The following is a 26648-nucleotide window of genomic DNA, read 5'->3' as shown; positions in this document are numbered from 1 at the left end:
CCATTTTAAATGTTCTCAGCAACTGTTCGTTTTGGTGATAAGACAGAGGAGGAGAGAGGATCAGTGAGCTGAGACCATTGAATTGGCAGTAACCACTGTAACACGCGCGATATTCGGAAGCTGCATGAAAAGACTGGAAATACTGCATATGGTGTTCAAGGTGGTTTCCACTGGTTTTCTTGAATTTGGCATAGGTGCTTTTTTAAAGATATCAATGTTTGCTTGGCAATATCCCTCTGACATCTGCTCATGTATGTGTTGCAGTTCAAGGTCCTGGATTGTAAAAGTGCCTGAAGCATACACCTACTTCCCTAACCTGTCCGTGGTCTGAAACTCCCTACTGGGCAGATGAACAGCAGCCGTGTCCCTCTGTCAGCTCATTTTTGGTGTTGGCTGACAATGATAGAGTCCACCAGGTGACTTTTTGCCCATTGTCATCTGTGTTTCGGAGGTCTCAAAAGCTTATCCCACTTCCTTTGAATTTATTTGCAAGTATCAGGCTCCCACCTTGCTCTGTGGATAGCCACATCAATGAGACAGACCGCTGTAGGAACCACCCAGGATGTAGAAGTGCATCAAGTCAGATACCTTTAAAAAAAGGCTTCCTTTTCCTGAAAGGGGGGGGGGGTCTGTTGGCCTAATTTCCCTTTGCCTCATGGGTTCCAACACTTCAGCAAGGGTATCATCTTCTGGAAAAAAACTGTAATGTTTCCTCTCTCTGTACACACTCCCCTTTCAACTTCTTTTCCATTGAACTAAGTTGCTTATCAGTTGGAAAAAGGGTGCAATGCTTTCTGCAGTCTTAAATTTGTATGTAGTTTGCTTATACAATTTTCACATTCTGCTGCATTATGCTCAAGCTATAAATTAAAAAAAAAACGAAGAATGAAAACCCTTTTGTGATACATGCTGTTGACATTCACATCTGCACAGATTTAGCGGTCATCTGTGAAATGTCAAGAAACAACAAAAATAAAGAACAGAAAGCTAGTCTCTTGGAAAAAACACTGGTAACTTCTGGCAGAAAAGAGCAATTTCAGAGTAAAGGTTTCTTCTAGCACAGTGGGAGATGTGAAAAACTAAAAAGTGAGAAACAATGAGAACATAGAACAGTGCAGCATAGCCTCTTATTCACTTATGCCACCACATAGTTAGATCCCAAGTAAATGTGGTTCGCAGCACGAGATCGTACTTTTCAAATTCTGACAGTAAAGAGAACACGAATAAGATAAGTAAACCTAAATGTTACTTTTACAGTGACATTCTTTGAAGATAGTGTGTTATTTTCCCCCAATAAACTTCTTCTTCTTTCGGAATTTTCCCAGTTAGGGGTCACCACAGCGGATCACCTGTCTGCTCATGATTGGCAGTGTAGTTTTACGGTGTTGAGTTGCCAGCCCGGCACCCAAATTTTCCCCCAATAAACTAATTTAAAAAGATGATCAGTATTTTGTTCACTTTCTCTGGAGATGTTATGGGGAAAAAATTAAGAATGTTAGCAAATATAAACTATTAACATCAATTTAATAAAGAATGTATTTCATCTTGACAAACAGACTCAATAACATGGGTCTGAAAAAAAGTGACCAATGAACTGCACTGCACAAAAATATTGGATCATCTGTTTGCATCAACTTAAAAAGGACCAAGCTGACATACAGTTACTCTCTCTTAATGGTCAAACTCCCTCTAATGGGAAAAGTACAGTTGTGTACACTTACCATAAATGTAGATGTTAGAGTGTATTCACTGTTGCAGTCATCACATTTGGGTTATTCCTGCCAGGGTAGCCCTCGGCCGGCCCAAATACCAGAAGCTTAGTATTTCTACGTCAGTTGCTATCGCTTCAGAACTGACGTCAGTAGGAAAAAGTAAGGCAGCCGACAACATTACATCAGTTTTTCTTGCCCTAACTGTCAAGAGCCCCCAAGTGGGAGCCAGGATATGGAGGAAGAACCCCACCAGCAGAAAGTAAATACCAAAAGTTCCTAGTAAAGAGAGACAGAGAGAGAAAAGGGGGATGGAGGGAGGGAAACCAGGACTGCAATAGTGAATACACTCGAACATCTACATTTATGGTAAGTGTACACAACTGTACTATGTTCTTCATGTTTCACTGTTGCAGTCATCACATTTGGCTTGATTCCCAAAGCTGAGGAAAAGGGTGGAGGCAGTCAAGAAGACTAGGGGCTGACTAGGATGCCCTGCAAGACTGGAGTGGCAAAGCCTGCCCTGGAGTTGGAGAAGATAGGCAAGTAGTAATGCTTGGTGACGGTGTGAACAGATGTCCATGTGGCAGCCTCCAGGATGTCCTTGGTGGGGACTCCTCTGAGGAAAACTGCAAAGGTGGAAGCTGCTCTGGTAGAGTGAGTCCTGACCCCCTTAGGGGGAGGTTTCCTGTGTTACTTGTAACAGAAATGGATGCAATGTGCTATCTATGTGGAAATGGTTTGTTTGCATATGGCTTTGCCCTCTGCCCCAGCAGCAAAGCTGACTAGCAATTGATCAGTCTTTCTGAATGATTTAGAACTGTCTAGATAGAATCTGAGCTGTCTGTGCACATCTAGAGAGTGCAGGATCCTTTCCCCCTTGTTTTGTGGGTTAGGGAAAAAGGTGGGCAAATGAATGGATTGGTTGCGAACCACAGTGGATACTACTTTGGGCATTAAGGATGGGTTAGTCCTGAGGAACACCCTGTCATCATGGAAGATGAGGAAGGGCTCTACAGCCATGAGTGCTTGTAGCTCGGACACTCTTCTGGCTGAAGTGATGGCCAGAAGGAAGGCTGTCTTACAGGAGAGAAACTAACTCTGAAGATGCTGGTTCAAAGGGGGGGCAGGGTGAGCTTTTCCAACACAAAGTTAAGGTCCCAAGTTGAGGTAGGTGCTCTTCTGGGTGGCCTCAAGTTGCTCGCCCTTCTTAGGAACTGTTTGATGACAGGGTGTGAGAAAAGTGGGTGCTCAGTGTTGAAATGAGCAGAGATAGCAGAGGCATGAATTTTAATATAGGAAAAGGAGAGACCACTGTGTAGCAGAAATAGCAGAGGCATGAATTTTAATAGAGGAAAAGGAGAGACCACTGTGTAGCAGATCAGCTAGGTAATCCAGGATGAGAGGTAGGGAGGGCTGTGCCATATCGTCTCCCTTAGCCCGAATCCAGGTGCAGAACCTTTTCCATTTGTCAGCATAAGGCTTTCTAGTACTGGGGCATCTAGACTTGCGTATAACATCTAGAACCTGTTTACTGACATTGGCAGCTTGATCAGTGGTCAGGGAATATGCCAGGCTGCCAAACTGAGGGTCTGCAGTTGGGATGCATAAATTCTCCTTCCCTCTGGGTCAGGAGGGTTGGGGGGTCAGAGAGATAACATGGTGGCAGTGGGGACAGACTGTGCAGCAGTGGTTACCAGTGCTGGTGAGGCCAGTCCGGAGCAATCAGAATTGTCTTTGCTTTTTCATCCCTTATTTTGAGCAGTACCCTGATAATGAGAGGTAGTGGGGGAAATGCATAGACCAAGAGGTTGAGCCAGGGGAAGGATAGGGCATCCACTTTCCAGGCCTGCAGTGAGGCTCCCTGGTGCAGAACTTGCTGAGCTGATGGGTGGAGTGGGAAACAAAGAGGTCGACCTTCGGGGTGCCCCATTTCTGAGTTATTAGGGTGAAGGTTCTTTGGTCTAGCTGCCACTCGTGTAGGTCCAGAAGATTTCTGCTTAAGTTGTCTGCCAGAGAGTTTTGAGAGCCTGGCAGGAATTGTGCTAACAGGTTTAGTTGCATGGCTGAGGCTGTGTGTCAAAGAGTCATGGCAAGCCTGCATAGAGGGTAGGAGCGTGTCCCTCCCTGCTTGCTGATATACCACATCACAGTGGTGTTGTCTGTTTTGATCAGGAGAGCCCCTGGGGAGAGAAGAGGCCTGAAAGCTGTCAATGGGTGCTGGACAGCTAACATCTCTTTTTGGCTGATGTGCAGATGTATTTGCTGTGGGCTTTAATGGCCGGGTAGGCACCTGCCCTCCAGGTGTGCACCCCAGGCGTAGTCTGATGCGTCTGTGGTGAGGATCTGGGTGGTGGGGGTGGTGAGAAAGGTAGTCCCTTGTGGGAGCATGCTGCTGCCCACCAGAGGAAATCTTTCCTTAGGCAAGGTATCACTGGTATAAGAGTTCCCAGGTCTTGAGAGTGTTGACACCAGAGGCTTTTTAGATACCACTGAAGTTTCCGCATATGCAGTCTGGCATACGGAATATAGTAGAATGCAAGATGCCATGAACACCAGAGCTTGCAGGATTTTCCTTGCATATAACTGGGGTCTGGTGGCTAGTTGAGAGAAGTAGGATGTCAGATAAGTTTGCTTTTCTGGTGTGTAAGGAATGCCATCTGGGATGCTGTGTCCAGGCTTGCTCCCAGGAATATAATCCTTTGCGTGGGTACTAGTTTGGATTTCTTTTTGTTGATAGTGTACTCTAAGAAGGTCAGTAGGGACTTTACAAAGGCCAAGTGCTTGATCAGCTTTTCCTGACTGTCTGCCTGAATTAGGCAGTTGTCTAAGTACGGGTATATTTGTATATTTCTTTGTATGCAAAAAACAATGGTGGGAGCCAGACATTTTGTGAAAACTCTGGGAGCAGTAGAGAAGCGAAAGGGAAGCGGCAGAGAACTGAAAGTGCAGAGATCCTGCCTTGAAATGTGTATATTTCCTACATTGTTCCCTGATTGGGATGTGGAGGTAGGCCTCTTTTAGGTCTAGGGTGGCTAGCTAAGCATTTTTGGAGAGCATAGGTAATAGTTGCTGGAGGGTGAGCATTTTGAATTTTGGTATCACCAGGAAGGTGTTTAGAATGGATAGATAGATGATGGGGCGCCAGGTGCTCTCTTTCCTGGGTAACAGGAAAAGTCTGGAGTAAAAACCTTGGCCTAACTGTTCTGCAGGAATGTGCTCTATTGCCCTCAGAGAGCAGGGAAAGGACTTGCTTTTTTGCCTCTGCCCACTAGTTTGGAGGAAGATCTGGGAACCCTTTTGGGGTTGGGAATGTGTGGAAACAAAATCTGTATCTCTGGTGCACTATGTTGAGGAGCCAGCAGTCATTGGTAATGGTGGCCCGGGTGCTTGTGTAGAAGGAGAGTTTTCCTCCTAGGGGTAAGTGCAGGTGGCAGAGGGAAGGGGTGGAAGTGGAGAGTCATTGTGAGTTCTTACCAGGAACGGGTGGCTTTGCACTCCTTGGTTTTGAAGTGGAGGAACTTCATTGCTTTGATCTCTGCATTCCCTGTGACTGCTGTCCGCTTCCCCGGCTTCTGGGCTGGACTGACCTGGAGGGGGCAGGAAAGGACCAGTGCTTGGAGGGGGAATGCCTACTGAACCTGGATGGCTGGACCTGTAGGAAATCCTTAACTGTCTGCATAATTTAGCTTTTTCTTCCATATTTTTTAAGACCTCCTCTGCCTTGGTGCCAAATAAGTCGTCTTTGTGCAAGGGTGCATCCAATAATTTAGATCTGACATGGTCTGACAAGGGCAGTCCATTAAGCCAAGCATGCCTTCCAAGGACAGAACCGGTGACTGCTGCCCTGCAAGAAGCTTCTAGGGCATTAAAACCACAGTGTAAGGTGTGCTTAGTTACCTGACTTGCAGAATGCATTAACTCTTGTAACTCTATTTTCTGCACATGCAGGAAAGGATGATTTTTTGTTTGAGGAGTTCCACAGTATGTTGCTGAAATTTTAGAATATGGAACTGACAATTTAGTGCTCGGACAGCAAGAGTAGCAGAGGTGTATACGTTTTTACCCCATCTGTCTAGTGCTCAGGAATCCCTATCTAATGGGGGCTGGGATTCTTAACAGAAGTTGCTTTCATTCCTTTAGGCCCTTGAGAAATGACCTCAGGATCAGCAGTAGGATTTTTGAAAATAAATTTGTGAGAGTCAGGGACTAATACCTGTCAGGTTTTCTGGGAGCAGGAGGGAGGGTGTCAGGAGTCAAACTAGATTCCATGAAAACATTATCCACAACATCCAGGACAAAAGGAATGGCCAGGGGTCTGTGCTGTGGAAGATCTAGGAATTCTCGGAGTCTCTTTTTAGACTGAGGATAGTCCTGACATTCCCATTGGAAATGCTTCCCTTAAAGTATGAAGGGTTTCCCCAAAGGAAAAGTCCTCGGGTGGTGAGACTGAAGGAATGGATTCCTCTGCATCAAAATCCTCATAAGCAGAGAGGGGTTGCATGTCTTCATATTCATATTCAGATGCATCAGAGTCATCAGACTCCTGTTCAGATAAAACTACTGGGGACAGATCTCTTTCTTTTGGAAGGGGTAGCTTGGTTTCCCCTGATCAGCATTTTAAGGTCTTCCACCATTTTAAGCATTTGAGACTGAGGCAAGGAAGCAGGTGCCTGAGAGTTTCTTGGGAGTGGTTCGTACCCTGGGCCTTAGAAACTCTGTAGTTTTCGAAAGAATGGTAGACGCGAAAGAAGTCATCAGTTTGTGTCGAGAATCGGTAGCGCGAAGTATTTCCTCAGAAGCTGGTGCCTGCTCAGCGGTTCCGGACCCATTCAAGGTAGAGACAACTTAAGGATCCTTAGTCAAAGAAGAGTTTTGCAGCATACGGATTCCAAAAGGGTCTCTGTAGTGGCCTGCAAATCCACAGAAAAGGGCATCAGGGGCTGCGAAAGCACCTCACTGAGGACTGGAGAACTGATGACTAGCTTAACGGAAGCGTCGGCAGTAGGTTTCGACCTGTACTGTCTCTCGTCTTTATCCTTATGATTTTTCAGAAGATCTGCTGTCGGATGGCTTACCGAAGCCATATCAGAAAATCGAGGACTGTGAGTGAAAATATCTAGCTACAATAAGGGCCTGATGACTTATAGTTCTGGCATTGAACAAAGCACGAAAGTGACAGTGAGGGACGTCATGGTCTGGGCCTCAACAAATGACGCAGTAAGAATGAAAGTCTCGGTGCGGTATTTGCTTTCCACAGGCGAGACAATTAACTTTTTCTGACATCGGTTAGAGCAAGAAAAAAGGATCCTCAATGGGGTACTTAGCTTTAGAAGACTTCAGCTTCAATTCGGAAGAGAAAACTCGTGCAAACTCCTTCTGATTCAGGCTCCTCGGCAAGAAAGACTGATGTAATGGTGTTGGCTGCCTTACTTTATACTATCGATGACCTGACATCAGTTCTGAAGCGACAGCAATGGACGCAGAAATACTAAGCCTCTGGTATTTGGGCCGGCCGGGACTACCCTGCCAGGGATAACCCAAATGTGATGACTGCAACAGTGAAACACGAAGAACATCTGCAGCCATGTGCCCTTCTAGGCAACCAAATGATTAAAAACCTGGAAAGAGCACTGATGACTATGTTCAGCTTTATCTGCAATACATTACAAATTATGTAGCAGTTATCTTTATATTGAATATCTTCTGATACAAATGTTCTCCAAGTTTATTGAAATACAGAACTTCTAACGCATTTAGCAAAATATGTGGTACTCATCCATCATGCTGGGAAAATAATTTTTATGCAAAGTATTTCCTAGAAAATAACTTTCAACAACTATTAGTCAAAAAAGCTGTAGAACTTTCCAGCAGCTGGCTAATGAATCCGGTATCCTCTGCCAAAGAGTGTTCATGATTGTATTAGTCGAGCAGACAACTCCCGGCACTGGGCTTTACCACTTTACTGTTCGCAGAAGAAAAAGCTGTGTAAGATATTACCATAACATTATATGTCTTAACTTCTCACTGTTGCAGTGTTCTTTACTCTTGGGATATTCTGCAGAGGACAGCCTACCATCTGGCCAGTATATCAAAGCCTTTACACCTTCCAGCCATCGTACATCAGACATATGTCCTATATGCAAGGCGTAAGGTATCAATGTGACATGGACACCCAACCTTCAGAACTGATGTGCCCCAGGACAACAGCAGCAACCCAAGAAAAGCAATAACATGCACATCCAGGGAGGGAATCAGAAGTAGACAAGGATGGAATAGGTACCCCTCGGCTAAAAGTGGGACAACAGAAAAATAGTGGGCAGAAGGGAGGGACACAATACTGCAACAGTAAGAAGCAGGACTTGTACAGTTGTGTAAGATTGTGCCATAACAGCAGTATGTCCTTCCTTATCCTTGTTGCATTATTCTTATGAGAGTACAAAAGCTAGTGGAAAGTATGGGAGAAGGAAGGCAGAGGAGTCATCCACAAATCCATGAAGGCTAGCTCGGGCAACTTTCCTAGAAATGACATCCAACTTATAATGTTTGGTAAAAGTGTGAACAGAAGACGAGGTAGCAGCTTCCAAGATTATTCTAATATCCTGACCTTTGAAAAAAGTACCAGAAGAGGCTACTGCCCTGGGAGAATGATTAAAAACAGAAAAGGAAAGCTACTTGCCATGAAAAGAATAACAAAAAGAAATGGCCTTGGAAATCCAGAAGGAGATGGTTTGCTTAGACACTGCCAACCCCAATTTCCTGTCATGAAAGGAAACAAAAAACTGCTTAGATTTTCTGATGTGTTTAGTCTTATCCAAGTAATATCTGAGCTGTCTGTATATCCAAGGTACGCAAGTACCCTATCACTAGACGTCTGTTGGGAAGGAAAAAATGAAGCAAAATAAATCGACTGATACAAGGACAAATTAAGCACCTTGGTCATAATAAAAGGATCGGTACAGACACCATTGTCTTTGTGAAAAAAAAAAAAAAGAGGAGCTGCCATGAGAACCTGAAGTTCAGAAACTCTCTTGACAGAATTAAAAGTCGCAAGGAATACAGTCATCCAAGTACAATACTGTAGGGAAAAAGAAAAGGCAGGCTAAAAAGGGGATTCAGTCAATTTTTCAAGAACAAAATTAAGGACCCAAGAAGGAGAAATAGGCTTTCTTAGATGTCTGATATGAAGGTTGCCTTTTAGGCATTTTTTATTGTTTGACTTCAAAACTAGAAGCTAAAGGTAGACTGAAGAGGCATACAGGCAGTAATGGCTGACAAATGAACTTTAATAGAAAAATATGCCAAACCAGCTTTGAGCAATTCACACAAATAAGAACCTTATGGACCCCTCTCACAGAAAAAGGGTCCAGGTCATGCTTCAAACACCAAATAGAAAATCTCTTCCATTCAGCCACATAGGATTTTCTAAATGTGGGTTTTCTGGCCTCCTGCAAAGCCAGAAGCACATACTCAGAAAACTGGTGCATTAAAAGAATCATCACCCTATTACCCAAAGTGTCAGCTTAAGTGTGGACAAGTGAGGATGAATGAGACACCTCTTGTCTTGGGTAAGATCATCCATGCAGTGCAGTAACTTGTGATGATTGTCCATGGCCAGGTGAAAGAGAAGGGGGAGCCAGTGCTGTCTGGGTCAAAAAGCAGTTACCAGCAAGATTCTAGATGTGTCCCACATGACCTTGTGCAAGACCTGTGAAGTATAGGAAGGGGAAGGATAGTCGTACAGAAACTCGCCTTCCAAGAAAAAAGACATGGTGTCTACTCTCCAAAGCCAAAAGACTTGGCACTTTGGAACAGAACTGGGAAAGCTGTCTGTTCAAAGGGAGACAAAAAGTTCCACTTGAAGAGTGCCCATCGATGTAAATTATCCAAAAACACCTCCCAGTGAATTATCCATTTGAGAAGATTTGTCCTGGACCTGCTCAGTCTGACACTAGATTGTGCTCTGAAGGAATGCAAACAGCCTGAAGAACCAAGTGATGACAGACTGCAAAATCCTAAGCCTGAAGATCCAGTCTGCAAAGAAGGTAAGATTTTGTGCCCTCTTGCTTGATGATACACTACATGACTGTGGTATTGCCTGCAAAAACCCAAAGGGAGTGAAAGACCTGAAGGGCTAGAATTACAGTTGATGTTGACATGGTCTGATATCTGTTGATAGGATCAAAGACCCGGGGCCTTCAGGCTGTTGGAGGAAGCTCACCAACCTTCATCAGAAGCATGTGCACAGCTCCTGAGTATGGTAAGGAACCTGAAAAGGCAAACCTGGATTTAGGGAAATGCAATGAATTCACCAGGGGAGTTTGAGCTTGACACAAAGTAAGACAGACCAGATACTCCAGAGGGTGGCAGTGTTGAAGCCAAACAGTCTTGATATACCACTGATATTTCCTCATGTGGACTTTAGCATAAGGAATCTTGGGAATGGTACATGCCATGTAGCCCAGGGCTCGGAGAAATTCCCTTGCAGGAAGAACTGGAGGAAGAAGACTGGAAATAAGCAGTCAAAATGTGGATCTTGGGAGGCAGAAGGAAAGCAAACGTTGGGATGGTCTGAATCCTGCAACCTAAAAACACTTGATCCTGAGAGAATGAGAGTGTCACAGACCTTTTGAGATTCAGGGTGAATCCCACACTACACAGGAGAAGCATAGTGAAGTGCATATTTTGAAGCAGGAGCTGCTGAGAGGTAGCCTGAATTAAAAGGCTGTCCAAAATAAGGGAATATTTGAATTCCCTGAAGTCTTTAGAAAGCTACCATATTTGGTAAATACCCTTTGGAGCTGTAGAAAGACCAAAAGGCAAAACACAGAATTGATAATGAAAGGAAGAAACAGAAAAATGTAAAAACATCCTGAAGAGAGAGTGAATAGGAATATGGAGGCAAGTGTCCTTCTAATCCAAAGAAACCAGAAAAGCTTGGGGAAGCAAGACAGGGAAATGTGTCTGAAGAAACAACTTCCTGAAGGAAGGGACATTCAGAAAGATGCTAAGAAAGGATACATCTAGGATGAGCCTCCTAGATGCCTCCTTTCTGGGAACCAGAAACTTTCTGGAATAAAAACCTGCTCCCTGCTGAGACAAGGGTGCAGGGTGAATAGCTCTCAATTCCACCAGATCCCACAAAAGTAAAGTAAAATGAGGAAGCTAGTAAGGTGAAGGCTGAGGAAGACCAGAAAATGGAGAAAGGGACTTCTAAGCCATAAAATGGCCACGCTGCATGATGGACAAAGCCCAGGTACCTGTGGTTATCTGTTGCCAAATAGCAAAGGGTGAGCCTGAGGGACAGAAAAATCTGGCCAAGGAGGAGGGGGGCTGGATGTCAGAGAAAATTTTGTCAGGAAAAGAAGGTTTCTAGCCCCAAACTGAGTGGGTTTGTCTGGGAAAAATGTTTAGGAACCCTTTTACTCTTAGCAGGTTGTCTATTTTACCTACAGACAAAGATTTTGATGGACAGTTCCTCTGGAACTTAGGTAGAGGGGAAACAAAAATTTGTTTTAGATCTTGCATAACCTTGCCCTTATCCTACAGGTTTTTAAACAATTCTACGGCAGCACTGCCAATAAAATTCTTGTTGTCTAAGGAAGAATCTAAAAGTTTGGCCTTAATGTCCTCAGGTAAAACCTGAAGGTGCAACCAGGAATATCTCCTCATGACAAACCGGGTGCAGTTGCCCTAGAAGAGGTATCAGCTCTATTATAGCTGTATTTAATGAAATGGCGAGCTACTCGAGAGGCAGAACTCAGAAGAGAAAGAACAGAAGTCTTACTCTCCAAATCAGGCACATCACTCAAAGCCCCCCAACCAGTTGTGAGAGAAGTGTCAGGACATATCTAGTTGTGTGGGTCTGATAATTAATGACCGTAAAAGTCAAAGTAGCAGAAGTAAACACTTTTTCTCCCACACCTTTCCACAGCACAGCTGTCCTTGTCAGAAGATAAACACCTGGAAGATGAAAGCAGTTTAGATGGCTTATCTGTAGAGATGGATACACTAGCAGCATCAGATAAAGGACTTTTAAAAGTATTTATGATCCTCTGGAATGTTATACAATTCTGTCTGGCTACTTACGGGCCAAAGTTTGACAGTCAAGAGCCTGAAGCTACTGTAAACATGTCCAAAAGGGCAGCTAAAACAGGAGGGACTGTAGCAGGTATAGACAACTCCATTTGCAAGAGTTTATAATATTTCTTTTGAACCTCTGAAACCTGGGAACAGTCCCACTTAAAGTGTTTCATCATATGGAGGGTCTTCTTTTAAAGCTCGAAGTTCCAAAACTTCACATTTCCTATGGTTGAGATCGAAGTTTTGGAACTTCGAAAAAAATAACATTTTTTTTTATGTTCTTGCAAGGGGGCAAGCCCCCCTGCACCGCCCACACTCCATGCTAATTAAATATACCAATTCAGAGATTGCACTAGAGCGAGCAAAACTGTAAATTTCCTGTTCTGTGCTGTATGGCAATCTTCATTTAAACAGTTCAAAGTTCTAAAACTTTGATCTTATGGTCTCAGCCATAAAAAATTCAAAGTCTTGGAACTTCAAGCCTTAAAAGTAGACCCCATATGGACCACTGTAGCCCCAAAAGATGTTTCTTCAAAACGAAAGTCAAAGGACACAGAATCGTCTTCATCAGATCTCAGATCCAAATGAGGATGTATGTGGGAGGAATATGCTAAGGTATTCATCACCAGAGTCAACCCCTTCATTAGAGGAACCAGAATACCCATGGTCTCTTGGATGGGGTGAAAGACCAGGGAGCAGCAGCAGGGACAACAAATCCTTGTTGGGGTTTCAGACCCCTAAGAGCATTAAATAGCCAGTGACTAAAATCCTGCCGCACTTTGTGAGGATTTGTAGCCACGTTCGGTTTTCTGTTTTTTAAAGGAACATCTACCTTAACAAATCTAGGAAGTTCAGACCACTGCCTAGATTCAATGAGGGTACTAGGCACCTTTTCTCCAACTAAAATTTGGAGAATCCACCTAGGCCCTTCAGAAATAATCAGTGTGGCTCCTCCTCTACATCTGTACTAGACGTATATAAAGCCACAACAGACATGTGAGTAGACTGCCAAGTGTCAGCCTTCAACTGGGTTGTGGCAGAAGTCAACAGCTTCAGACGCTGGTTTTCCAAATAAATATAAATGGATGACAGATGACTGCAGAATAAATGTCACACCGAGTATGGTCATGAGAAGTAGTACCCAAACAAAAACACACGTCTCGTGACCATCTTTATTGGGAATCTGCCTCCCACACTTACATTTTCCCTTCCTGGATGACATGGAAACAAACTACAAGGAGGAAAAAAAACAGGAAGGAACCTTAATAGGGCACTTATTTTTTGAATGCTTGGTAAATGAACCAGCTAAGTGAGTGGTGTACAGACTGAATTCAGAAGTAGTGTTGGGACTGGCGTTAAGTTGCGAGGATTAGTCGTCCATATGCACAGAAGTCCTTGCACATGGGACATGTCTCACACAACACCCAGAAGGTAGAAAGGCTTTGGTATACTACAACGGTGATAATAAAAGACATCAAGCAGACACAGAGACCAAGAAGACAGGAATGATGACATATATACAGAACCCAGTGTCACAATGCATGGAAGAAACAGCAAGAGGCAAATATCTACTGCTACTTTAAATAAAACTAAATAACATAATGTGCCAGTATTGCAGTTTTAGTTTAACACTGTAACAGCAGAGGCTTCACAGATTTACTTACCTCAGTAATAAACTTAATACACTCCAGAAACATATAGTCTTTGTAATACTCATTTACAATTTTTTCATCTACAAAGTGACGAGGTTCAAGGGTTGGGTGGTCTGGAAAAAAAAAAAGTACTGGTTAACCAATGAGGTAGAATCCTTAACTTCACCTTTAAGAAGACCTTTATCAAACCAAATAAAGACATTAACTCCCCAAGACATCTCATCAAGCACTACTTCAACAGATAAAATGCTATACACCTTTTATTACTTAAAATAATCACCATTCACTCCTCATAGATGGCTGATAAGTGCATTACAACCTCTGAGACACAAGCATCTAAATGCAGGCATTACTAAAGTAGATACTGCACATTTACAACTCCATACAATTAACATCATGACAACCAACATTTTTTACAATGTTACCTCCTAAAATTTTTTTAACTGCTAAATAGCCAAAGACAATTTGAGTTCAGAAAAGAGCTTCAGAGCGACTTGAAAAAAAATATATCTAAAAAGATACTACAGTTATGTGATTTACTCAGCATGATGGCCACTCTGAGGACAGGTTATCTTAATCAGCTAGTCTGCCCATTTTTTCACAGCCACCTTCTTCAGTGTAACAGTAAAAGTCTGATTTCACACCATTGTAGGAACTTCTGTACAATGTTTCCAGCATCCTACATAAGAGTTGGCATACACCATGTTTTGCAAGGCAAGAAAACTTCCACAGAGCTGTGTACTCATAGAACATATATTTGACATTTGTGGAGGTGTGTGTAATATAAATATAACTATATGTATACAGACACACAAAGTACATTTGTGCTTGCTGCTACCTCATAGCACCTAGTTTGCAAGTTCCAGTCTCAGCAAGGACACTTGTGAGGAGTCTGCAAGCCATCAATGTTACAAAGGTTTTTCCTAGGTACTCTATCTTGACATGCCACATATAAACTGGTGATTCTCTAAATTGTCTACAGCTGTGTGTGTGTGTGTGTGTGTGTGTGCGTACGCACGCACGCACGCACACGTGTATATCTACTTATATGTGCATGCTATCTATATCGATTTAGTTATATACACATATACAGTTATGAAGAGATATACATGTATACACATTTTTTAAATAAGATTCTATCACTAAAAACTTATCAATCCTTATGTTCCACAGCCTGTCATCTGTTTCTTTAAATCATAAATATAACATCAGGAAATTGGTATATTATATAAAAACCTCCCCTGGTGCCTTGGCTAAGTCTTTTTGTGCACTATCTTCCTTTATCCCCAAGAAGAGTGTCTGTGGAACATAAGGATTGCTAAGTTTTGAGTGATATAATCTTATTTAAAAAAAAAAAAAAAAACTAAGGGGGCTTAAACATTATAGCTTACAGTTTAGGCATCCTTCTCCCTGGACCATTAACAAAAAAACAACTTCCATAAAAAATTATTTCATACCCACAGAATGTGCAATTTCAAAATTATACAAAACTGACTTTTTCCAGCATAATATTCAAATTCTATGATGGAAACACTGGTCTTTCACAAAACCTTAATCTCACAACCCCTTTAAGAAAAGTTTTAACTGAAGGGTCACTTAGCAAGTGATTAAATGCAAACTGAACCTATAAAGCCAGGTACTTCAACTGAAGATTAAGTAGGCTAGATAACATGATTATTAAAAATGGGTGAACATTCTCTAGCAGGGTGTTAATGTAAAGGTAATGCCTGCTCAAAAACAAGTCTGGTGCTTCACAGCAGTATATTAAGCTGCTGTGGAGCTCAGACTGAAATAAATCTAATGGCCACCATTACTTTATGCTCGCTGCTTAGCAAGTGTAAAATTCAAAGAAATAAAAAAATTGAAAAGACTGCATGCTTGTGTGTGTGTGTGTGTGTGTGCACGCCCGCGTGTGTGTTTATGTCGGTGTGTGAGTGCAAATGTGCAGAGCGAGACTGATCGTGTTTTACCCTCACTAAGAAGCACTTTCTCTGTTTAACAAGTGTAAAATTAAAACAAACGGATAATTGCAAAACAGAAGTGTGTGTGTGTGTGTGTGTGTGTGTGTGTGTGTGTGTGTGTGTGTGTGAGAGAGGGAGTGTATGGGTACCTGTGTTCATGAAAACAAAAGGTGTGTGTGCATGTGCACATGGGAGAGAGAGAGAGAGAGATCAAGCAGTGGATGAAAGTTATTTAAAATTAAGAGGTATGCATACCTCTCAACCTCTTAGCTAAAAAAATCCAGATAAAACTAAAATAATGTGGGGCTATAGCTTGAAAAGAGACATTTTAAATATTGCTGTTATAGAATTAGAAAGTTGCTGTAATAACAGGATTTATATTGATATTAAAGTCAGATGCTCAAATATAATTCATTATTTAGTGACACCAACCCCAATTATTTGCCAGCAAACTCCAAATTTCATAAGAAACAGACCAAAAAAATAAGGCAAAAAAATGTAGATATTCTGCGAAAATGATGAAATTCTGATAAAATATAAGAAAAATAAATGACAATTTTACTAGTGGACATGTACAGACTAGAAATTAACTTTTGTCCTTACTTGTAAATTTTCAAAACTAATCCACGAAAAATTAAACATTATATACCTATCAACTGTAGATTTTTTTTGCCTTCAAATTTGGTTTCTTCTTATTAAAATTTGTGTTTTTTCTGGCATGTCACCAGGGGATGAATTCACTAAATGAAGATGTACATTTGATTTTCAGACTTCATATCCTCTATAAAACACAATGCAAAACGTGTTATTCTAGCAACTTGCTAAGCTTATCGGAGCAATATTTAAAATTTGAACTTATTTTTGGGCCTTTCTACCCCCATTGTTTTTAGCCTTTGTACAGATTTCGTTCACTAAGAAGTTGAGAGGTACGGTTACTCTCTCCAAATCACTGAAAATGTTTTGTATGGTAAAATCCAAAATGCTTTTAAGTAACATGCTACCTTTTGTTTCGCCAAGAAGCTCCCTTTACAATGATTACAATAATTCAGTTCAAAGTTCATTTCTTCAGTAAGTTACTGCACTGAGATTCTTAAGGACAGCTTCTTCAGGTATTATGCCAACAGATTAACACAGTCTAATGAAAAGGTGGTAAGTTATCGCCTTTAAACTATTTCTCGTTTCTTTACTTCAACAATAACACAGGACTTCTTCTAGAACTCTCATATTCTGTTAAGTAATTTTTCACAGAAGTTTGGCCACTATTACCATGTTTTCAAGATATTACTAATTAACTGCAGTTTTACATATTGAAAGAAATCTGAAATACTAAAAATCTGCCACTTGTTTTATCAATAAGTAAAATGACCACAGAATCCTAGACATATCTCCCCTCCAGATGATGGGATTTTTAAAGGTTACCCTAAACATATTAAACTTTGTTCTCCATAGGACAAAAGATAACACATATTGTGGAAGCATAGGCATCTTAAACTGATCTCTCCTAACTTCAGAGTACAAACTGCAACATATTTAACTCAGTTAATTTCAGATAAGCAAGTACTACATGTTTCAATCTGAATTTCATTAACCAAATTTGTAAGTGTATTCCTGAAAATTAAGTGAAGAAACAAACTGCAAGATTTGACCAGAAACACCTAGAAAATTCAAATATGCAATCTCAGTTTTACAACAGTTTGATATCCGATGTTAATGTCAATTTAAAAATATCTTCTAATTAAAATGAAACATTAGAAATAAGCAAAAGCAGATGTGCATAATGTACCGGAGAGATGCATTATTAATAGCTAGGTCACAAAATCTAACTGGTGGAGGAAACCACTTCACACCACGGTTATAGCTCATCAGCAACGAAAAAGTGAGCACCTAGGTCTAACATTAGAAGAAACTGATAAGCTTGATTACACTGACTAATAACAAGCCTAGCTTTTTAGAATACATTTTTTAAAAATATTAACACAAAAGTGTAGAACTTTAAATCGAAAAAGATAAGGTTGCCAAAAACTTCTGTTGCATCAACAGAACATAAAGCCCTACTACATATCTCTCTGTCGTACGTCTTTTGTTTTATTTTTTAAATTGTTGCAAAATGTTGACATTATGCATTTTTCCGGGAGGAGCTTTTTCCTCCCTCTCGGAACCATCCTATGCCCCTCTACCTACAGATTTTAGTCCATCACTGGGTCTACCAGGCAACTCCTAATCACCCTTACTCCCTGATATGGAGCTGGAGTCAGTTTGGATCTTAAGGATGTCCTGGGGGTCTAAACATCTACATTTGATGGTGGGGGGGGTCACTTATGACCTACCCTGTTACTCTCTCCTCCCTAATGGTTTCCACAATAATGTCTGAGGGGCAGACGTGCAATAAAAACAATGCGTATTGCCCTGCCTTAGCACAATCTGATGTCCCCAGACTCCACCAGTGATCACTGCAGGAAATGCCCACTAAACTTCCCTCCCCCCAGGGATGGTAACGCCCATTCTTCCCTGTCACTCCATCAGTTGCCCAAGCCACTACTTGAACTCAGGTCAGCTGGGCCATAATCAGGGGTTTATATCTCTACGACACCACAGTGGCTGTATGCATTTCTTTTTTTGTGCTTAAGAAGCCCATAGTGCCATCAGACATTACACTGTTAACAACCCTCAGCCCTCACATGCAGTATAAGTCCAACTGCCCATGATTTTGAGATTGCTACTTAATACAGACATAGCCTTACAGTTACTAATGCTAATATCTAAATTGTTTCATATAGTAAAATCCAAAATATTTTAAGTAACAGGCTTCTGAAGCACTACCCTAGTTAAGGCTCACTAGTCGAGTGTTCCAATTAGAAATGGAAAAGTGTTCTACCAATTACTTGAGAAAAAAGGATCAAATGTTTCTCAAAATTTTTATAAGAATGAGTACTGTCTTACAGTTAGGTATGTCTAACACAGTAAGTTTGTCAGAAATGATTCCTTACTCTCTTGTATCAATTTTACCAATCTGGTACCACCAGACAACACTGCTATACATGGAATAAAAAAAAAATTCTTATATACCTTGTTGTTTTATTTATTTAATCAAAACTGTTACCCGGGTAGAGGCACTCTGGAAAGACCAACCAACACTCGACCAGGCTTAAAATGAATTTTATTTAACTAAATAAAAAAAAACATTTTTCTCCCCAATCCAGACTTCTTCATATGTAACAGCAGCAATGAAAATACAGCTATTTATACAGAAAACCCCATAAGAACTACCGATGAAATCATGTTCTTAATCATTCAATTACAATTAAGTCTACAGTGTATATGCTCAGTTTGTCCACTATCACGTTGGAGCTCCCCCCAAATGTGCATTGCTGTGAGAAAGCAGTTGGAAAAAAAAATCGCCCATTCTTGTTGATATACCAGTCTACCGACATGTTGTCCATCTGAACTGCTATTGTTCCTAGAGGAAGGGAATCCTGAAATGCTTACAATGCTAACAGCACTGTCCTCATCTCAACAATACTGATGTGCAAGCTGGCCTCCAGTTGATACCACACACGCCTTGGATAATGCCCCCCAACCTATTTGGGAAGCATCCACGGTCACTATGGCTAGAGGTTGTGGAAGGATGAAAGGTCAGCCTGAAAGAATATCATTGGAGTGGAGCTACCATGAAAGATCCTGTTTTCAGCGATTGGTACTCATGATTTGTTGAGACATTGGCTGGTCTATCAGAGACCACTGGGAGACTAACAACCATTGTAAGATTCACATGTGATATCTTGCTAAGAGAACCAGAGCGATTGAGGCTGCTTTCGAGCCTAATGCTTGAAGGACTAATCTGGCTGAAACTCGTGCTCTGGACAACTGGGCTGACCTGAGATCTGATCCTTTGTGTTTTTTCCAGTGGGAGTGAAGCAATTCCTGTAAGTGTGTCTAACAGAGCTCCGATGAATTATTTTTGCTGTAAGGGCTGTAAATTTGACTTTTTGTAATTTATTATGATGCCTAGAGATGCAGAGTGCAATCTCTTGCCCATTCAATTTGATGCCTGGTGATAGCGGTGAGGAGTCAGTCGAAGTATGGAAAGACTAAATCCTTGCAGTCCGAGATGAGCTGCTACCACTGCCATGCATGTGATGAACCCCCTGGGAGCTGAGGTAAGTTAAAGGGGCAGCGCTCTGAATTGGAAATGACTGGCTTCCAGCCAGAAGCGCAGGTAGCCCCTGGAGTGTTTGTCCATTTTTATGTGGTAGCATGCGATCTGGAGGTCTTCAGAGCACATCTAATCCAGACTGTACAGACACCATCCGAAATTTGGTTTGTTGAATTGGCTGAGATCCAAAATGGGTCTTCCAGTCCCCTGTTTTTTGAGCACTAAAAAGAACCTTGAGTAAAACTCGGATCCTATTTGGTCTGGTAGGACTTTCTGGATGACTCTTTTGTCGAGCAGTTTTCGAATTTCCATGACTGCTGCTTCCCTGTGATTGGGTGGAACATCCGGGAGTCTTTTTACAAGTCCAAAACCCCAAGAAAGTGGAATTTTGTAACCCCTGGATAGGATTCCCTGCACCCATTTATCCAAGGTTTCCAGGTGGGTTGATGCAGGAATAGTCATCTCCCGACTGCTTCCAGAGGAGGGCAATCAGGCCTCCCCTTCAGGGATGCTTGTAAGAAGTACCAGAGAAAATCTCTGGACCCCTGGTTCTGTGGGCCACTTCTACCCCTAAGGCAGTGTTTTCTATTACTTCCCCCTCTGCCCCGGGAAAAGTCTGCCACGTGAATCCTGGAAAGGCCCTTGGGATTTTTTTAAACCATAGTCGCCCACTTCTCTGGTTCCTAGAGCAAGGCTGCTGAGAAGTGGAGAAACATACGCCTACAGGATAAAGAGTCTTCCCATCTTTTTCACATCTGGCCAGTGTGTCTTTAACCTTGGGACACAAAAGGGATGATCCATTAAATGGAGCGCTGATGAATGGCACTTTAAATAGCTCCACAAAATCACAGAAGCACATCCAGGAGTGCCTTCTAATGGCTATACCTGAACCCACCTCTCTTGTCATCCCCTCAGCTGTGTGGGCCATCAGCCTCATGGACGAGTTAGAAATCGCTTCAAGGGTGGCGAGCTGACAGGCAACTTTGTCCAGTACCCCTTCAGCTACTGTTCCTGAGAGGGTATCTGACAGCTCTTGATTAGATCCCTCTGTAACCTTGTAAAGTGTGCCATGTAGTTCAAGGACCAAGAAAGCAAAGACCAAAGTGTAAACACACTTCCCAAACCTATCCAAAGTCGCAGACTCCTTGTTAGGAGGATGGATAGTTGGACTTTCCTGAGCAAGTTCCTTCTTTGTGGCTGCCGTTATCACCATGGCATCCACAGGTATGCCTTTTGACCATTGTTGTTCTTTAGGGGCAGAAAGGATCCTGGCAAGGTGTCTTGAGGGTCAGTTTGATGTAGCCGGGCATATTCCACGCCTGCTGAGCTATCAGTTTAATGAGATTGTCAGCAGGCGGAGACATCCAAGAGGTAGGTTGGGCATGAAAAGCCTCCAGGTATAACAACGCCTCTGAGGAAGGCTGGAGGAAGACAAGCCACCCCTCTGTTTCACGATCTCTAGTATGTCCCCGAAGGAAACATCAGGGAGTGACCTGGGAGAACCTTCTCCTTCATCAAAGTCAGTATCTTCACTGAAGGACTCCTCCAGAGAGTCCAAGTGCTTCCTCTTGTACTTTTTCTTTGCAGGTACTTTCCTCGGGGGGGGGGGGTTCCAGGGAAGTGTCTGAAGAGGAAGCCACCAAGGTAGGTTTTTTCCTGGTGCTTTTGTGCCCTCTGTCCCGGGGAAGAGACTGATGGAAGTTCGGGTCGAGGAGATGTGGAAGTCTGGTCCGAAAGGGATGGCAGAGACAGTCAGTTCCCAATGGACAAGGCCTTCTCCAGGATTTAGAAGGCCAGTCACCCCATACACGGGATGGGAGCCCGGAACTGAAATAAACTACTTTGGAACTGAGGTCCCACCCCACATCAAGGAGGCGACCCCTGAAACCGAAGCTTGGGTCAATCTTACAAAAGCTGAAGCACAGAGAGTCATGGATGGCTCTGATTAAAGATGTCGATCCATGCACCTCAGAACCGGCCAGGGAGTCTCAACCCTGGGAGGTCTCTGGTGCCAAAAGCCTGGAGAGCACAAAGCAACTTTCAGTTCCGGAGAAGAAACTGCTACCGGAACAGAGACAGTCGATGCCAGGAATGTTGGAACCTATGGCTCCCATGACTCAACAGGAGTTGGAGGAGGAAGAACGGAAGGTGTCATAGTAAGGTCGGTTCCAGTGCCAGCTTGGCTAGGAACTGAAGACAATCCCCTCGCCATCAGGAGCTGATCCACCAGTCTCAGAATGTCAGCTTCAGAGAGACTTAGTGGACCGAACTGAAGCAGTCGAAGGAGACCAAGGGGGTCTCTGATCGACAAAGGGGCTCAGTGGTCTAACCTTGAAAGGGTCAATAGAGGGTGAATATCTGGATCTCGGAACTTAAAACAGCTCTGACTGCTCTGGAACAGATGTGTCTCTTGCTGCCAAGGCAGTTGAAGTCGACTCCTAAGTTTTGATAGGTGCCAAATTTTTTTTGCCATTCGGTGCCGAGGAATTCCAACACCGAAGGTTGCTTAGAAACCTTTTTAGGCAGTTCCTAAATACTAGGAACCAAAGAAGGTCGTTTCTTAGAAGAGCAGGAGGATGATTATGATGAACTGGCTTCCATTTTGGACTCAGAAATGGCCTCTTCAAAAATCACTTTTTTGCAGTCCTTTAAGAATTAGTTTGTTTTTCCATTCAGTGAGTGCCCTAGCAGAAAAAAACATGGCAAACTGAACAGTTCTCTTGAAGGTGAAGTTTACCTAAGCAATATACACAAAGTACATGGCCATCCGAATTGACAATTTTCCTGTCACATTTCTGCCACTTTTTAAATCCCGAGGTGCCCTTACATGACTTTGCTGGAGATTCCAACTTGTCAGCCATAATAAAAAAAAACTAACACACACACTTTTTTTTAAGGAAAAAAGTAAGAAAATATCAACAATGGTAAGATAAAATACCTTAATAGATAAGATAAAGTAGTACCAACAATGGTACTGAGAAAGAACTACCAATGGTAGTGCAGCAGAGTGAGGGAGAAACACACGCTAATTAAGATAATTTGAGGAGCGAGTAGATAGACACTAGAAATAAAAAAGGGAGACTTGTTAAAGACAAAAAAGGATATCTTAAAGGAAAAACGTACTTTTACTATAAGCCAAAGCTTGACAGCAGTCATAGGCATCTGACAAACGAAGCAGCAAATGAGCTCTGAGGTAATTTAGAGAGGAGCATTATGGGTAAAGCCTAGCTCGAGAGTTTGGAAGGCGCGAGCTGAAATAAACATCCGAGCTGGTTCCGAGGCTCAGAACTGAGCCCACAGTCGAGGATTATGTGAAGATTGACAACATCAGATGGAATGTTTAGGGAGACAGGCTACCCCAAAACACTTGTAAATGAAGTTAGGCAAAAAGTTTGTAATGGTAGGAATGATAAATTTGCACCCCCTAATAGGGGAAGATTCTCATCCCTCCAGAAATATTAATACAGAAGGGGAAGTGGTAGCAGAAGAAGAGTCTTTAGAAAGTGCATTTGTGACAGAGTTTAATGGGGATGCTCCTGTTATTACAAACATTGCGAAAGAGTGTGGGAAATTTGCAAGTTTATCGGATCTGGCGACTATTTGTGATAAACCCATAAAGTGTATTTTTAGGAAGGATCCAAATATTAAGGGTTTTTTAGATCTTAACTGAATAGATATTAATTAGGTGCATATATTTAGAATAGAGATAAAGACATTGTAGGAAAGACTTGTACTACTTGTAATACCAGTGGGGTGGTGTATATTGCTTTGTGTGATGTATGCAATACATTCTATATTGGTAAAACAGAAAGGAAACAAAGGATTTATGAACATAGTTATGAAATAAAGAACAAGAATGAAAAGAATGCTTTGTATAAACACATCCTGGTGTGTGAATCAGCTAAGTTTTTATTTTTTGTACTACAGGAAGTACCAGTGGATACTGGGGGGACCATGGGAGACTAAAACTGAAAACAAAGAAGTGCACTGGCAGATTAACCTGAAAGCTAATAGACAATCAGGACTAAATTAAACAGTTTCTCTAGCCCCAGTGTTGAAACTTAGAGCTGCTAGGTTAGGATTTTTGTATAATAATAATTTCATATGGTTATTAATATTTTTCTTTTATATTGTATATTTGTATTTATAACATATATAGTTGTTCAGTATTTTTCTTGCTTTATATGCCATTTCTTAGGGTATGACTAAGTTATTATATTTAAATTCATGTCATTTATTAACACTTTAAGGAATCCAGTATTTTAAATTTTTCTGATGTTATATTTGTTCTGAACACTAGATGGAGCCAAAAGACAGTATGAGTGGACCTGAATGTGCTTTTGACACACTTATATGAATACTTTATATTATGTATTTTATGTACATTTTTTACCAATTCATTTATCGTTTTAAATGTGTATAACTTCATCAGGGTGCATATTTTTTAAAGGGCTTTTAAAGTTTTTAAAAAGTTTTTCCATAGAGTTAGCAGTTTAAATATGCTTTGATTTTAATCAAATGATTAAAAACATTATTTCACTTGCAGTTTTTGAGGGGTTTTCTGTATGAATACATATATTTTCATTGCTGCTATTACATCTGAAAAAGTCTGGATTGGGGACAAAAACAGGGGGACATGTTAATGCGATTATGTTTTTGTTAAATAAAATTAATTTTAAGCCTGGTCAAGTGTTGGTCAGTCTTTCCAGAGTGCCTTTACTGGATTTATTGAGTTTGGAATGACTTTTGGTGCTTTGTCTAGTTTGTCTGCGTTACCCAGGTAGGTTGGCTAGTCGAGCTTATTCTTTTCAGTAGTAACTCTGGGTTTAAGACGAAGAATACAAAGACTGATATGCATTACTTAGGGTAACAGCTAAATAATCACATTAACAATAATGTACTGGCTGTGTGCAGAGGGATGGAACCCAGACTACGACCCAAGTGGCTGGGATTCGACTAACAGCCCTGGCACTGGAGAAGTAAGGGAGGGGCAGCAGTGAAGGGGCATGTCCCACTCAACTCTCCCAGAAAAAAAGACAGCAAGCGTGAAAGATGAGTACACGCATATGGGGCACACCGAGTTGGTGTCATCTCCCTGGCAGAAACTAGGAAAACTACTACTCCTAGTATGGGGGAGAGGACTGCCCCATGAAGAAGTGAGATATCCTCCACTGTCAGCTCCCTACACACCACTCCATAATGCTTTGTCAAGTGTGTGTAAAGGATTCAGCCATACAGCACAAAATCAAACCACCCCTTGCAACTGTCAGAATGACAGGTCCTCCAAACAGACCACTGTTCTAATAATGGGGAATACAACAGCAGTGACAGCAGCTTACATCAGTACAAATATAAAGATGTTGCATTCACTTGAGCAGTTACCATGCATTACAAATGTTTGGTTGCAGTTGATCATCAAATATATTTGTCATTAAATTCACATAGTTAAGGGTTGAAAATATTTATTTAAATTCTGTATTAAACAGAATTAGCTGCTTTAATTTAAGTGCTATTCACTGCCTCTGCAGCAAGCAAAAAAATGTTAGTATTTGCTAGGTTCTGTTTCGGTTTTACTTGGAAACATTTTATAGTACTTTGCTTTCTGATGTCAACTGGAAGGCAATTCCATGTTGCTAGAGCTTTTTTACTGAATGTCTTTTCACCAGTAACTTTTCCAAAAGATGGCCTAATAAGACTGCATCATATGGCGTTTTTGAGGGTGTGTGTCTTCTTTGTTAGTAAGCTTTTAAAAGGCGGGTAATAGTAGAGGTTAATGAATCTGAATAGAAGTATACCGAGTAGCACTACTGCTCTGCTTGATTAGTTCATAGTGGTGCACCACAGTGCTTGCAGGGGGGTGAGGCATCAGATTTTGTTTTCTGTTACTTACAGAGCATGGGTACCAGTGGAGGAGTAGAATGCTATTGTTCTTATGAAATGGAAATGACTAAGAGAAGAAATTCTGTTATTCTGACTGACCTTTTTCAGTTGTTACATATGGAAAAGAATCAACACTTGCAACAATGCAACACAGATTCTAAAGACTACTGCCATGCATTTGATGAACACCCTGTGGCGAGACCAAAGGGGATGACTCTGAACTGATGAATGGGTCCCAGCTGGAAGCAGAGAAATCTTCTGGACCGTCTATTTTTATGTGATAATACACATCCTGAAGATTTATTGAGCACATCCAATTGTCTTTCCCTAAGAAAGTGAGAATAGACTGAACAGTGACCATACGGAATTTGGTTTGCTGAGCAGACTTGTTCAAGACACATATCCAAAACTGGCCTCCAGTCCCCTGTTTTTTTGGCACTAAAAAGAATCTTGAGTAAACCCCGGATCCTATCTGGTCTGGTGGGACTACGTGGATGGCTCTTTTGTCTAGCAGTTTTTGAATTTCTAGAACTGCTGCATCACTGTTAACTAGGTGGAACATCTGGGATTCTCTTTGGCTGTTTGGGTCGTTTCAGAAAGTGAATATTGTAAACCTCTGGTTATAATCCTCTGTACCCAATTGTCCACTGTTATGGTTAGCCAGGCAGGTAGGTTGCAGGGAAAGTCATCCCCCAACTGGCTCCACAGGATGGCAATCAGGCCTCCATTCAGGAGGCTGATAGGATTTACCAGGGAACAAATCCCTGGAGAACTCTGACTTTGTGGGCCACCTCTGCCTCTAGTACAGGGTCTTCCATTATAACCCCCCCCCATCCCAGGGAAATCATTAGGATTTTTGTCCTGGAAAGGCCCTTAGGACTTTTTGAACCATAGCTTGCCACTCCTCTGGTTCCTGGAGTAGGGCCGTTGAGGAGTGGAAAAGCTTACTCCCAGAGCAGAAAGTGTCTTTCCATCCTTCTCATATCTGGCAAGGGTGTCTAACTCTGGGACCAAAAAGGAATGTTTTGTCAAAGGGAGCACTGACGAAAGAAGATTTAAATGGCTCCGCAAACTCGCATAAGTGTATCCAGGGTGTCCCCGTCATGGATACACCAAAACCCACTGCCCTAGTCGTCCCTTCAGCTGTGTTCACAATGAGCCTCATTAACGAATTACATATTGAATCAAGGGTTGCCAGCTAAGAAGCTAC

The 26648-nt window shown here is 41.9% G+C and overlaps 1 protein-coding gene across 1 annotated transcript in view; it reads right to left on the bottom strand.

The window, feature by feature from the left end:
* PTPA (protein phosphatase 2 phosphatase activator) overlaps positions 1-26648 on the bottom strand; it is a 1433001-nt gene that overhangs the window by 692942 nt on the left and 713411 nt on the right. Inside the window, exon 8 of the mRNA XM_044058017.1 lies at positions 13457-13557. Within this exon, the coding sequence (XP_043913952.1) occupies positions 13457-13557 (101 nt within the window). The remainder of the gene's footprint in view (positions 1-13456; positions 13558-26648) is intronic.

This window comes from Protopterus annectens, chromosome 16.part0, assembly GCF_019279795.1.
Source record: "Protopterus annectens isolate FY-2018-M chromosome 16.part0, PAN1.0, whole genome shotgun sequence".
NCBI classification, from domain to species: domain Eukaryota; kingdom Metazoa; phylum Chordata; order Ceratodontiformes; family Protopteridae; genus Protopterus; species Protopterus annectens.
Note: the sequence above shows the minus strand (reverse complement) of the source record. Positions and strands in the feature narration are given on the sequence as shown.